Consider the following 13,565-nt stretch of genomic DNA (forward strand, 5'->3'; position numbering starts at 1 on the left):
ATTATCTTTTAAACCCCGAAAATAGCCCATGCACCACGAAATTTTTTTTGCGTATCTCGTGTATTATTTTATATAAATTCACATTTAATAAAATAATTCTCCCCCAAAAATAAAACGAAAAATATATCACAATCTCCAGTATTTTCTACAAGAAATCGACAATAATATCAAAGACGAATCCGAATTCTACCCTTAAATTGTAATAATTTTTATTATATATAATCGAAATTTTTAATTGTCGATAAACATTTTTTTTTCTTTTGTAAGTCCAGAATTGTCCGTGCAACTTTTAAGTCGTGTACGACCTTACATTGAAAATATTTTGAAAAGAATTAACATATAGATTTTGACTTTGACTTTCACTTGGGATGTATGGTTTTTCATCATTAAAAAAAGTGATTTTTATTTGCAAGATTTAGAGGGCTAAATATTAGTAAAAAAAATTGTTAGAGTAACAGCAGAATCAAATAATCCCAGGCAAGCCTCTAAATTAAAGGACGCCCTCTTGCTCTACCACAGAGGATAGCATTTCTTGGAATTCCATACTCGTCTCTCAATGAGTTGGACGAGGTGTAAACTCTCAAGTAGAATTGCTGACCCAAATACTGTCTTTCCCAGTTCTCGGATCTTATATTCCACATTCCCGCGTTGTCCAGAGCTACATAAATGGCCGTCCAAGAGTTCGGGTACACCTGAAATTTAAGCCAACATTTGTAAGCTAAATGAAAAATGAAAACAAAGCATATATTGTGTGCTGACCTGGGTTGTGCAACGAGCAACCGTGTCTCTGTAATTATAACTTGCTCTGCTCGCTTCAGTCCACTGTCCACCATCCATTCTGTTGTGTTTAAATGTTAGCAAACTTCAATGAATCTAGAAAGTACGCTCCATTTATGTAACCATTTATTATACTAACCCAACTACGAAGAAGGAATATCCATCGATGTGCCAAGATTGGACGGCATCTTCCCAGTTTTGGAACACGATTTCTACAAAAGATCGAAAATCGGCATGCATGACGGAGGTACCCAAGTACGCACTTTTCCAGGATGGTTTTTCAGGGATGCTTCCCACGCTGAAAACCCCTCCAATCTTGAAATAATCGGCCAACTTCAGCGGGGTGTTTGGAGAAACGTATGACACGCTATTGACCGCATATCTCTGTTTTCCATTGATAACAGGAGCTGAATTAGCTAAAATGATGGTCCTGGCAGGTTTGATCATTCCGTAATGGTAAGAGCCTTGTGGATTAGGTCTAGGCCCACTTGCCGTTAGATTCCAACTGGTTTACAGAGCATCAGGTTAAGAAATTCAAGTTCAGCCCAAGCCTAACATATAAGCAAAATAATATAACCATGTAAAACAAATCACCGAATTGATCTGGCCTGGTTCAGAGACCAGGCAACGTCGGAGGTGGGTCCACTAGGGGGTAAACCAGAAACTTTGGTGGCTGAGTCACTGTAATGCAGAACAGCAGTGGTGATAAGCACTGTGGGGGTGAAACGTGAAGACACGGCGATGTAATAGTCCTTTGCTGGTTGGTTAGTTGAGATCAAAACCGAGTAAGATTGCCCTACGAAGATGTCGAGTGAGGAGTATGTATTCTGGAGCGTGTGAGATCCTTCAACCTCTACCAGTTTCATGGTGTGTCCCTCGATTCTAAAGTTAATAGAAGTTTTAACTCCAACATTTGATATTCTGAACCTGTATGTTTTTCCTGCAGAAAATACATTGTGTTGATAAGAAATCGAGTGGGCAGGAGACACTCTTATGCACGGATAGTTTTAATCGTGTTGTTTGATTGAGAAGGTGTCACCTGGATCTACCGTGAAGGTATATCCATTCCAACCATGACCGTTGATAATAAGGCCATCAGGGGAGGGAAGATTATGACCTCCGTCCAAGAAATACTTCAGTTGCTGCAAAAAAATCGTGCATGAGTGAGTAACTCGCTATAAAATTAACTAATATTATCAATGCGTAATGTTTCCCAAAAACGCGTACTCTGTGGGTTCGTTTGAACCAATCCCCAGCAAGAACAGTATAATCTCCAGCTGGAGGGGGGAAAGGTACAGGGATAAGAGGACGGCTGGAAATCTTGATGCTCCCATAACCTCCAGCAGCCTTATGGAGAGCAAGTGAAGGGAAGTAGAAGTAGCTGCCGATTTGGTCCTTTGGTTGAAGTACGTAAGTGAAGTTTTTTCCAGGCGGGATTGGGCAAGTGGTTCCATATACTCCATCTTGCCACGAGTTTTTTCTTTGTTGTAACCCGTTCCTGTCACAAATAGAGTTACATGAAGAACTCATCAAGACTAAATAAAAGAACTATATTACATGCTTGTTGAAAAAGATTGGAAATGAGATTATCGATCTGAAGCCAAATCAAAAGCACATGGAAACGAAATAGATCTAGTACTATGATATAGATCTAAAAGTTAATGCAACGAGGGTGGCAGAAGGAATGCTATCTGTGATTAAGAGCAGTGGGAATGCAACAACACAGATGAAGAGCTCAGAGAACTTTACTTACCAAGAAATGAGAAATGGCTCATTCAAGTAGTTGAAAATGTTTATTATCAAGTTATCGTTGGTGACACAGTCAATCTGAGGCCCTGGAAACTGCCCATTTATCAGAATTCCCTGCATCAACAATTTTTCGTATTCAAACACCGCTCTAAAGACAAAAACACGTAGGTGCACATACAGAAATTGAAGGCACTAGCAATTTGAACGGTATATGAAGAACAAGCAGAGTGGTACTTGTTGCTCGATTCCCAGTGGAAAAATATCACCATAAGAAATTTTCCAAGTGTAAAATCTGTAAGGGTTGTCACCATTCACGTCTAGTAAACCAAGCAGCACAGCAAGAATGAATACGAGAAAGTACACACCACTGTACCCTCTCATCATGGTTACCCACTCTTGGTCTATATTTCACGCTTTCAATGAAAACTCAATATGTTGAGTTGGATAAACTTATGTAGCAAAGAAAATTATGCAATACATTGTAGTATGTCTCTAGATTTTTATAGAGCACACTCCCATGCAACAAATGTTTTCCCCTAGTTTCTTTATGTTTAACGTGAATCTTGGCAAATAGATGGAGAGGACGTCAGAAAAATAAGTGGGATATAGTGTTACATATCCCCACCCTTGTACCATAGAGTCCGCTCAAAATGGCGCGTTTGGTATTGTCACCAGTTACTGCATGTGTTGTCTGCTACCAACTGCAGCCTTTTCTTCTGCATGCAAATTTATTTTCTGATCGGAGATTCAGAAGAATCTGAGTCATATAACAATTGTTTTTATACACAGACATGGTTTCATTAACCCTGTAATAATTATAATCATCATCAATCTTTCTCTATATTGATATTATTCAAGTTTACGTTTCACTAATTATTCTACAGCAACAACTACCACATTTAATATGGTGGTCTAAATCCTCCGCATGACGCCAGCTGTGCAATAGCTACTTAACTCTGATAAAGGGTGGAATGGGGTAGGCCAGAGAAAAAGCCACAACTATACCTTACTGCAACAAGCAAGATGGCAGATTTATGTGGAGATTATTCTTCCGTGGTGGCCACCTTTTTTCTGGCGCGAGTTTTTGGGGCTTAAATTGTCAAAATCAAGTGACGCCAAAATCCCAGAAAAAATAAGGTCTCGAATTGAGTTTTTCTTTTCTTTTTGGCTCCATCGAAGGTTTCGTTTCATGGAGCCATTGCTGTCAGAAACTGGTCATTTTCCCTGACAGATCCGTGAAAGGGTGGTCTAGCTTGGAGCCTGGATAATAGACAAGTTTTGAGTCAGATAAATTGTTTATACGTGGTAAACGAGGATAAATTTCACAACGGAGCAACCAAGATGTCCAAGATACGGCTACAACAAGAAATTAAACAAGGGACGACGAAAATTGTAAACATGCGCCGTAATCGATATTACACAAAATGAACACTTTTTAGTTGCACAATGTTATGTAGGTGGCATCAAACCATAAATGATTTTATTTGATAAATACCAAGTTTACTTCATATCCATGGGTGGTACCTACAATAAATTCCAACGCACCCTGATAATATATAATTTGGTAGTATTTTTGAGAATTCTGGGAAAACTAATTAAATGTTGTATTGGAGAATGTGACATATTTTATTATGCTTTCTAACAATATTTTTTTTACCGCATTATATCATATTTATATATACGTGTGTGTATATATGATTGTTCTGAAACATATAAAATATTTTAAAATTTAATCGTATAGCTTATATAGTTAAGATATAAAATATATATTATTTTGTAGAATTGTAAAATGTTCAATTAAAATAAAGGGTTTTTTTAAAAATAATTTAATTTTAAAAAAAATTTCAAAAATAATGTAAAAAAAAAATTTTCAAAACTACTGCAATCCGCGCTTACGGAGCGTGGACTCCGCTCTTCGTAAGCACGGACGCTGGTCCACGTAAGCGACGGAATATTTTAACGACGGAATATATATAAAAGCCGTCGCTCATTAGCGACGGTTTAAGAAACCGTCGCTAAAATGAATCAGCGACGGTTTACAAAATCGTCGCTAATTTTAGCGACGGTTTAAAACTGTCGCTGTGATGGAATCAGCGACGGTTGAACAACCTTCGCTCGCTAAATGCCGAAATACCTACTTTTCACACGCCACGCATAATTGTATCAACAGCGTGCACATGTACGCCGCGGATAATCTTGAACTTTCAACGACTTGCAACTTTGCAGCGTGCAATATACGATGCGGAAAGAAAATTTGCGCGCTGCGAAAAGTCATTTTTGTTGTAGTGAAGATAGAGGAAAAAACAGACAATAATTTAATCAAAAAATAATTTTTTTCAGGAACTTCTACTATTCAACCTAGTTTTTTCAATGATTCAGGGATGACTGACTTTGGTTTGTTTGGTCAGCAGGATTTTAAGACTCCGTCTTGGTCGAACATACACAGTTTTACAAATTTGCTTAATGTTGGTCCGCGGCATCTTGTACATGACATTCGACCACAGAATGATGTTGAGGAAAATGAACAACATTCAATTGAGATATCCCACTCTTGATGAATTTCTTGTTTGTTTTTTTTTTCTGTTTTCACTAAAACAAAAATGGCTTTTCGCAGCGTATATTGCACGCTGCAAAGTTGCAAGTCGTTGAAAGTTCAAGATTATCCGCGGCGTACATGTGTACGTTGTTGATACAATTATGCGTAGTAGGTATTTCGAATTAGCGACGGTAAAATTGAATCAGCGACGGTTTTGAACCGTCGCTAAATTTAGCAACGGCGTAGTAGGTATTTCGAATTAGCGACGGTAAAATTGAAAACCGTCGCTAAATTTAGCAACGGTTTTTATTATATTCCGTCGCTAAAATATTCCGTCGCTTACGTGCTTACGAAGCGCGGACGCTGCTCCACGTGAGTAGCGTCCGCGCTCCGTAAGCGCAGATTGCAGTAGTTTTGAAAATGTTTTTTTTTTTTTACATTATTTTTGAAATTTTTTTAAAATTTTAATTATTTAAATAAAAAAAACCTTAAAAGTAACGCTTATTTTGTAATATAAAGCTGAGAAAATAAATTTTGAAATATTGGTATTATAATATGTGGTATGTTCGATTCTATTTTGAGATTATCGAAATAATTTTAAAAAATATGCTTCACAACACTGCCCATGATTTCCTGGGACCTGGTTATAGAGAAGACAAGAAAAGGAATTTGGTTTCAACGTCTGGTAGTTTTTAATTACTCCGTTGGAAACAATGACTAGTTATCTGAACGTCAGCCAATGAGTATTATTATTATAGTTCTATCCTGCAAGAGCTTCAAAGCAATGCACTTGCAGGATTTGAGATAGATAGCCAACTTCAATCACGATGACAAAGAAAAATGTGACTTTGATCTCCCAAAATTCCTATGTAAGCGCGTTGTACTCTCTCTCAAATTAATTGGTTTCCCATTCTGAAAAAAAAAAAAAAAAAAAAACTTTGTACAGCTCTCATAAAATTATTCCTATGTTTCGATCCTCCTTTGATACCCCCAAAGTCGTCCTGATCTCTCATGTCCATCCCCTAGTTATTATACATGCAATTGATATTTATGAATCTGCAGATTATAGTGGATAATGGATTGGTGAGGCTCACGATATCCAAACCACAAGGACTATTGACTGCCATCAAATATGGTGGAATAGATAATCTGCTCGACACAAAATCAAACGAATTGAACAGAGGGTGACTTCCAAATCTTGACGCGTTATATACAAATGCAGAGCATATATCGGTTAAGCTGTAAAGCATACACATTAAAAAAAAAATAGTGGGTAGACTCCAGATGAGTTTTAAACATCATAACTAAAACGGTAACATAAAATTACAAATTTAATGATTTTCTTTGTTAATGCTTTTGCTAATCACACAGTTACTGGGACATCAATTGGAGTTTGCCAGGGGGCAATGACAAATATCAACTGTATGTTTCTCTGTTTTTCTTAGAGAGGAGTTTTAACAGATTTTCCTTCCAAAAGCTCATGTTATCAGCCATGACGAAATAAAATATTACCATTTTTCCAACTCAGGCTGAGAGGGTCTGTGTACAGTGTGATAAGTAAGAGCAACGATGGATTGGAGGTTTCATTTAAGAGCAACTATGATCCTTCAATATCCGGGACAAGACTGCCACTCACCGTTGACATAAGGTCCACTTTGACAGAAGCCTTCTGCTTTAAATCTTGAAATAAGTTTTTCTTGATCGCTTTTAAGACATTCCTAGAGTTCAGGTACATTGTAAGAAGTGGGGTATCAGGTTTCTACTGCTATGCAATATGTGAACGTCAAACAGGATATCCAGCACTTGATCTTGCGCAAACAAGAATGGTGTTTAAGTTGCAACAGGACAGGTGAAATAGCATATTATTCAAGTCACGTGATTCAGTGGCATGCAGTCAGATGTCATTCTCTATCACAATATTATTCTGGAGCAGGTTTCACTACATGGCAATCACAGATGATAAACAAAGAATAATGCCAATGCCAGAAGATCTACTGCCAGGTAGAGGCAAACAATTAATTGTACCTGAGTCTGTTTCGCTAGTCAATCCCATGAATCCAGACCTTAAGGGAGAGGTAATGTCAAATGTAAAAAATCTTTAGAACGTTGTAGACCCTGTCTTTAAAACGTGACATTGTGACGCTATGTTAATGTTGTATGAAATCAGGTTGATGATAAATACCAGTATTCGATGGATAACAAAGATGGTGGAGTCCATGGATGGATAAGCTCCAACCCCATTATCGGATTCTGGATCATCTTTCCCAGCCAAGAATTTCGTAATGGTGGACCAACTAAGCAAAATCTTACCGTCCACACTGGTCCAACCTGCCTCGCTGTAACATTTTCTTTCTTTATGCATCCATAATGAACGTGTGAAGTTATTGAATAGAATAAATTCATGTCCATACTTAAAAAGGAAAATTGAAGAATATTTGTCCAAAACATCATCACTAAGGACAAAATGTGACGGCTGTTACTGCTGACGGAGAATCCTATTAGCTTTGTGCTGCTGTCAGCAGTAAGCAATAGCCATGGAGTCTTCCGCTATTCAATAACAAACAAAATGCACACCAAAAAAAGTCCAATCGTAAATCTTAATATTTGGTGAAACAGATGATCCACGGAAGTCACTACATTGGGAATGACATGATAGCTCACTTTGAAGAGGGCGAGACTTGGAGAAAAGTCTTTGGTCCATTCTTTGTATACCTCAACACGACCACGGATGTGTCAAAAGCATACAACCTATGGCTAGATGCAAAAAAGCAGGTACATGTGCACAAATATGTTTCTTCATAAACAAAAGAAAGAAAAGGTGTGGAAAATATGAGAATATGCAGATTGAGAAATTATACAACACGACTTTTGGCATATATCTATGACTCCATACTTGTCAAAACAGCTTGTTATTATCCATGTGATTGATGATTGCTTATACCCAAGCGCACTGAAGTTTTATCTTGCTTGTATCAAACTTAGAGGTTAATGGAAGTGTCATTATGGCCATATGAGTTTGTCTCCTCACCATATTACCTCACTTACAAAGAGCGTGGTTCAGCTACGGGGCGACTCTTTGTCCAAGACAGGTAACCATGTTAGACTTAGAGAACATAGATTCTTAAGCTGCAGAAGATTACGCAAAACATAATAATTTGATATTGTTTCCTACAATGAAAAAGTTGTATAGCAGCTTATTCAGTTTCTTCCCAATAAAGTAGATTTGTCTCAGCTTCCTTGCTTCCTGCTAAGTATGCATACATTGGACTATCAGCTGCGAGAACTGAGGGCTCATGGCAAACTGAAAGCAAGGTTCTTACCAAATTAAGTTTTTCTCTGGCAGCTACGAGGTTTCCGATTTCTAATCATCGATAATTGATGCTTATGCCGGATTGCAGGATTATCAATTTTGGACACAAACAGATGTGGATGGAAATTTTATAATTAAAAATGTTATACCAGGAGGGTATGGTCTTCATGGCTGGGTTCCGGGTTTCATTGGCGATTACCTGAAAGAAGATCTTGTTACTATGTCTGCAGGTAAATACATGAGAATGATATTTTTTTACCTTTTTTTTCTAACTTGAGCCGTAAGTTGTTGGTTACTTCTATTCCTGCATGTTGTGCTACCTAAGGTAAAGCTGACTAGTGAAGTTCATCAGGATCAGAAACTCAGCTTGGAAATTTAACTTACATACCACCTAGAGTTGGGCCAACTCTATGGGAAATTGGTTTCCCAGATCGCACAGCCAACGGTTACTGTGTTCCTGATGTGAACCCGATGTATGTCAACAAGTTATTCATCAACAGCCCCGAGAAGTAAGCCACGTCTCCATTTCACATTATACTCAGAGAACAGTACAAGTCAACAAATAAATGCTAGACATCTTGGACATGAAACAAATCATAATTTCTTATCATTATCTAATTCGATGTTCCTTCTGTTGAAAATTTCTGTATGTATTGTTTACTAAATCAGTACAAAGTCAAGGTCTTAGTTCTTCTACTTTACCTATGGTTTAGATTCAGGCAATATGGCCTGTGGGATAGATACACGGATATGCATCCATCCTCTGATCAAGTTTTCACAGTAGGCATAAACGATCCCAAAAAGGACTGGTTCTTTGCTCACGTGGATAGGTATATCTTCTCTCCCTTGACAAAATCAACAGAAAAAAACTCCGTGTTGTCTTAAACAGTGATGCAAGTTTAAACTTCAAAAACCAAGAGGAAAGACAATCTAGCATGATTCATGTTGTTATACAGGAGGGCGGCAGACAAGTACGTCCCATCAACATGGGAAATCAGATTTCACCTTAACTCGGTGACTAGTGGAATTTACAAGTTGAGGTTGTCTATAGCATCAGCCACCCGTTCTGACTTAGAGGTCTAGCCCCATATCTAGCACCTGTTATTTATTTTTTTTAAAAGAAGACTGCATATAGTGGCAAATTAAAGCACCAGCTATTAATACCACCACATTCTTTGAAATCTAATTTACTAAGCTCGGTGATCAACGCTAGTAATTGCAGGTGCATGTTAACCAAATGAATGGCAAACAACTCATATTGCAGTTGCTGAATTTAGGAGCAGATAATACAGTTTGCAGACATGGGATTCATGGGCTCTACCAGCTTTACAGTGCTGATATTTCCACAACTCTTTTAATTGAAGGTGACAACTGCATATTTCTTACCCAAGCGAGGGGTGGAGATGCACTTTGTGGAATTCTTTATGACTATATAAGGCTAGAAGCTCCACCAACTTAACAGAGTTAATAGAAAGAACTGAAAATGTGCATTATCAGAAAAGCAAAATGATCAATTTCATATGAGACCTTGACAGAATGTATCAAATTTTTTTTCCTCTTTCCAATTACATACACTCAGTGCTTAACCACTCAAACACTTAGGCAACCAATGATAGTTATAAAAAAAAGGCAGCAAGCTGTTGCAGGCTTAGTTTTTGGCTTAGGTTTTTTTTATTTATCATCCATTGGACAATTCACAAAAACAAATTTAAAACACTGAAACTAGTCCTGATGAATATCTATCTGTTCAGGACCTCCTTAATTTCAGAGGGGCGGTGAATGCCAAGAGTTTGAATTGATTCCTTGTCGTGTTGCTCGTTCACAATTTAACTCTAAGTCGATGTATCATCATAATAACTTTTACAGAAAACAGCCAGAAAAATGACATTATATACACAATCTCTTCATTCCATAGAAGGACTGGGGAAAACAGTCGAGGAAAAATGCATTCAGAGTTCAAATAGCAATAAGAGAAAAAAATGCAAAAAGGCACAAGAGAAGTATCGACATCGATTCTGATGAGGCACAAGTTCTTAGTTGGATCACTGAGATATGTTGTGACAGATTGTTAATAGAAGTCCATAGTGATCACTGGGTAAAACAGGAAGTACCAACTTAGTGACCTGCCCTTTAACTCTCTTTTCCTTGATATACGATAGACCCTCAACAGCATCCATCCCTATCATTTCAATTTCCCCAACCTTAAAATTTTTCAACTTACAAACAAATCGATCCAAACGTTTCTGCAGAGTTCTGTTACCACACAACATCTTGTTTGATTTTGTGTCGTATGTCCATCCAATTTCTCCAGGCCGTAGCTCTGTCCAGGCATCTATCCATTCACCAGCTAAAGGGAAACCACCATCCAATTTATCATCCCAGTTCATGTCCCCACAAAAGATCACGTTTATATTTTCATCAAGAAACTTCATAGCTTCTTTGGCTTGATCTACACGTTCTTTGCTGAACATCTGATCCCATTTTGGTGGACTCGGACAAGGGCTTTCTAAGTGGCTTGTAGCAACAACCAGTGCTACATCTGGCAGCACTTCAACCTCAGCAAGACAAAGTTCCCGCCCCATGATGGAGTTGTGGAATGGTTTGCAGCTATAGGATTTAACAGTCAGTTTACATAACTGCAAAAGATTTATCAATATAAGTGTGCCTCAATTCATAGTATGACAAAATGAAAAACTGAAATTTTAGTCCTAATAGTTCCTGGTAATATGGATCAAACTCACAAGCAAAGCAAAATATTTTTGGCAAGGATATTTAATGACTATATGAAACATGAAACAGCATCAAAAATCGAAGTAGAGTTCCCTGCCTACAGATTATTTAATAATTTCTTCTTTGGATCACCTGCATGCAGAAATATGGTCCTGGAAACTCCATACCATTTGAAATTGAGCACCGGTACTCCTTCCACCAACTCGATTGCTGGAAAATTTTATAGAAACTGGGGGTGACCTCCTGCAGAAGTACTTAGGCACAACCTGTGAGAAACATGAGAAAGAATGGGATTTTATGAAATCAAAATAATACGCAAGGAAAGAAAACCTGAAAACATATAACATCTGGTGAGTGCAGCTCAATAAGGTTGCCCAACGCTTTCATCCTCCCATGCATCTCAAGATCTTCACGAAACCAAACATTATAACTTAAAATCTTCCATGTTTTAGATTCTGAAGCCATATTAGTCCCACTTGTAACTAGCATTGCTGCACAGGATTTTGATGTTATAATTCCACATTCTAGCTAAACAAGGGAAAATGGAAGAAGCAACACGGTCTACAAATTAGTGAGACCACTGCAGAGTGTGTCTCCCAATGCAAGAGCGGCACACAATTATTTTTGCATCCCATTAATTAATATCAATGACAATTTTCTACCCAATTTATCAAAAGGGAGTAGCGAAATCAGAAGTTGAATTATTCAGTTGCTACATTCCATGATGTGGTTTGACGAAAAGGACATAGTTCCAAGTATATTTTCAAAAAGACTACACAACAAAACCAAATCCCTTCATAATATACAAAGATAAAAGCTGAATTAGTAAATAACCTTCCAACATTATTATTTCAACTGTGTATTCACTGATACAAAATATCTCTGTACACCAGGTTCCCTCAGTTTATTCTCTGTTGTTTTGTGTGTTGGAAACAATTACAAAATTTAGAACTGTGAACCTCATTATAAAGGTGCCAAAATGATATCCTTCATAAGAAATGTCGCGTCCATTTACATGTGTCTCGAGAGACATGAGATTCCAAAAGCTGACACGCTAATTTCATACTGATGCGTAGAGATGAGATTCAATGCTTCTCAACTCGCAGAAGCCCGTTGTATACAATGGACCACTGCATAAATGTCGCTGCTTCCACTCGAATTAACTGACATAGACACCCCCATATGCATGCATTTTAAACTGAATACATTCAGTATATCAAACTTAAAATATAGAATCGACCCATAATCATTTAATATCAGAATGTGATGTGAAATTCAAACGATAACTAAGCCTTGAGAAAGTAAATGGCATGTGAATAAGACTCACAGCGAAAGAGCAAGTCACGAGATTAAGATTCATAAAAAAAGTTTTAGCAAATACCAGATGATTCTACTTCCAAAACCTCATTTGCAGCTTTCACAGCCATAAACCCAGAAGAACCACCTGAACTACCGCCGCCGTCATTCGCACTTGAGCCATCCCGATCTTTCCTCTTATTACTGCAAGGGTGAACTACCGGCAAGAAGCCTTTTTCCTCTCCAGGGTTATCTCTCCTATTAACACCATTATCCACAATTAGGCTCTCCCTGCTTCCCAGACCACCAATATCGCTACGCAGTGAGGGCGAGACGGCATCCTTTAACTGACCAGAGCAACCAGCGTCATCGTTTCCAAAACAAGCATTCCCATTCTTTCCTTTCTCGACACTACTACAGCTTTTCAAGGGGAAGAAAACGCTGCCAATGGAAGAACCCAGAAGACCTTGATCAAGATCATCATCGTCCACTTCGAGAGTGGATAACAGAGAAGCCGAAGTCCTGGTGCCACATATTTCGCAGGTTATGCTCCGATACGGGTTCAAGAAGGTGCAGCCGGCGCATGCCCACTTAGGCTTCGATGAACACGATATCGATAATGATGTCAACAGCGACTGTGGTATTGGGGAGAGACAGATTTCACAGTGCAACTTCTGCGAAACTGGGTTCTTGAATGTGCACTTGGAGCATGTCCAAGACATTGTTTTTACGATTGAATACAGGGTTTTTGAAACGTTTCGGGCCTTACGATGGAGATGGGGCGAGACGACGATTGGGTTTACTAAGTTAAGCAATGAAAGCATTACGAATTTGAAACCGAAACCATCGCTAGTCCCGCTTTTCAAGACAAGCTTTTAGGTTCGTAGTTTCGGAAGTGCTGCCTATATGTTTCCCTGTTTCCTTCTCTGGGCAACTTCTATTTATTTTCAGTAAATTAAGAACAAATTAAAAAATATTATATGATATATATTTCATTATTTATTAGTGTATTGAAATATCCTTATCTTGACACATAATTTTTTTTATTAGTTGTATATTGATACATAGACATTATTGGAACTGATATATATAAATATAGTGGCGAAAATAATTTATCCTTCAATGAATGATTCACAAGTTCCAACATAATTTTCCAAAGCAGTGGTG

General features: G+C 37.9%; 3 protein-coding genes and 1 long non-coding RNA gene across 8 annotated transcripts; 1 reads left to right on the forward strand and 3 right to left on the reverse strand.

Moving 5' to 3' along the window:
• Positions 1–398: 398 nt before the first annotated feature.
• On the reverse strand, positions 399–7,071 carry LOC140988902 (L-ascorbate oxidase homolog). Of its 4 annotated transcripts, XM_073457989.1 has the most exons (11): positions 6,938–7,071; positions 6,699–6,780; positions 3,532–3,786; positions 3,160–3,242; positions 2,531–2,640; positions 2,005–2,275; positions 1,817–1,919; positions 1,372–1,717; positions 917–1,282; positions 760–838; positions 400–692 (listed from the first exon to the last, which is right to left on the reverse strand). In XM_073457989.1, exons 4-11 carry the CDS (start codon positions 3,160–3,162, stop codon positions 486–488), a joined length of 1,485 nt encoding a protein of 494 aa, XP_073314090.1. In that variant the 5' UTR covers positions 3,163–3,242; positions 3,532–3,786; positions 6,699–6,780; positions 6,938–7,071; the 3' UTR covers positions 400–485. The 4 variants fall into 4 exon arrangements, with proteins under 4 accessions (XP_073314088.1, XP_073314090.1, XP_073314089.1 ...); XM_073457988.1 differs by lacking the exon at positions 6,938–7,071 and having other exon boundaries at positions 6,575–6,711; XM_073457987.1 differs by lacking the exons at positions 3,160–3,242; positions 3,532–3,786; positions 6,699–6,780; positions 6,938–7,071 and adding an exon at positions 2,761–3,109 and having other exon boundaries at positions 399–692.
• LOC140988901 (uncharacterized) lies at positions 5,577–10,103 on the forward strand. Its single transcript, XM_073457986.1, has 15 exons — positions 5,577–5,931; positions 6,125–6,246; positions 6,434–6,484; positions 6,591–6,710; positions 6,792–6,911; positions 6,996–7,137; positions 7,230–7,400; positions 7,679–7,834; positions 8,045–8,151; positions 8,284–8,374; positions 8,461–8,602; positions 8,725–8,881; positions 9,086–9,202; positions 9,329–9,449; positions 9,595–10,103. Exons 1-15 carry the CDS (start codon positions 5,890–5,892, stop codon positions 9,829–9,831), a joined length of 1,896 nt encoding a protein of 631 aa, XP_073314087.1. The 5' UTR covers positions 5,577–5,889; the 3' UTR covers positions 9,832–10,103.
• Positions 8,141–8,899, reverse strand: LOC140988906 (uncharacterized). 2 transcript variants are annotated; one of them, XR_012177388.1, is made up of 4 exons: positions 8,761–8,899; positions 8,632–8,676; positions 8,383–8,571; positions 8,141–8,306 (listed from the first exon to the last, which is right to left on the reverse strand). It is a non-coding gene; the product is annotated as an uncharacterized lncRNA (long non-coding RNA). The 2 variants fall into 2 exon arrangements; XR_012177389.1 differs by having other exon boundaries at positions 8,141–8,309.
• Positions 10,104–10,244: 141 nt separating the features above from the next.
• LOC140988903 (uncharacterized) lies at positions 10,245–13,365 on the reverse strand. Its single transcript, XM_073457992.1, has 4 exons — positions 12,484–13,365; positions 11,433–11,593; positions 11,235–11,345; positions 10,245–11,008 (listed from the first exon to the last, which is right to left on the reverse strand). Exons 1-4 carry the CDS (start codon positions 13,220–13,222, stop codon positions 10,415–10,417), a joined length of 1,605 nt encoding a protein of 534 aa, XP_073314093.1. The 5' UTR covers positions 13,223–13,365; the 3' UTR covers positions 10,245–10,414.
• Between the last annotated feature and the right edge of the window lie 200 nt (positions 13,366–13,565).

The sequence above is a fragment of the Primulina huaijiensis genome, chromosome 11 (genome assembly GCF_012295235.1).
Source record: "Primulina huaijiensis isolate GDHJ02 chromosome 11, ASM1229523v2, whole genome shotgun sequence".
Classification (NCBI taxonomy): domain Eukaryota; kingdom Viridiplantae; phylum Streptophyta; class Magnoliopsida; order Lamiales; family Gesneriaceae; genus Primulina; species Primulina huaijiensis.

Bases quoted from the DNA above. Each gene is read 5' to 3' on its own strand.
- LOC140988903 (XM_073457992.1), bottom strand. From the start codon at position 13,222: ATGCTTTCATTGCTTAACTTAGTAAACCCAATCGTCGTCTCGCCCCAT. The intron at 11,346-11,432 runs GTTTTCTTTCCT...GTACTTCTGCAG, and splicing joins CAGATGTTATATGTTTTCAG to GAGGTCACCCCCAGTTTCTA. The intron at 11,009-11,234 runs GTGATCCAAAGA...AATCTTTTGCAG, and splicing joins GACCATATTTCTGCATGCAG to TTATGTAAACTGACTGTTAA.
- LOC140988901 (XM_073457986.1), top strand. From the start codon at position 5,890: ATGACAAAGAAAAATGTGACTTTGATCTCCCAAAATTCCTAT. The intron at 6,247-6,433 runs GTGACTTCCAAA...CTAATCACACAG, and splicing joins TCAAACGAATTGAACAGAGG to TTACTGGGACATCAATTGGA. The intron at 8,882-9,085 runs GTAAGCCACGTC...CCTATGGTTTAG, and splicing joins TTCATCAACAGCCCCGAGAA to ATTCAGGCAATATGGCCTGT.
- LOC140988902 (XM_073457987.1), bottom strand. From the start codon at position 2,910: ATGATGAGAGGGTACAGTGGTGTGTACTTTCTCGTATTCATTCTTGCT. The intron at 2,276-2,530 runs GTAAGTAAAGTT...TATTTGTGACAG, and splicing joins GAGCCATTTCTCATTTCTTG to GAACGGGTTACAACAAAGAA. The intron at 1,920-2,004 runs GTACGCGTTTTT...ATTTTTTTGCAG, and splicing joins GGTTCAAACGAACCCACAGA to CAACTGAAGTATTTCTTGGA.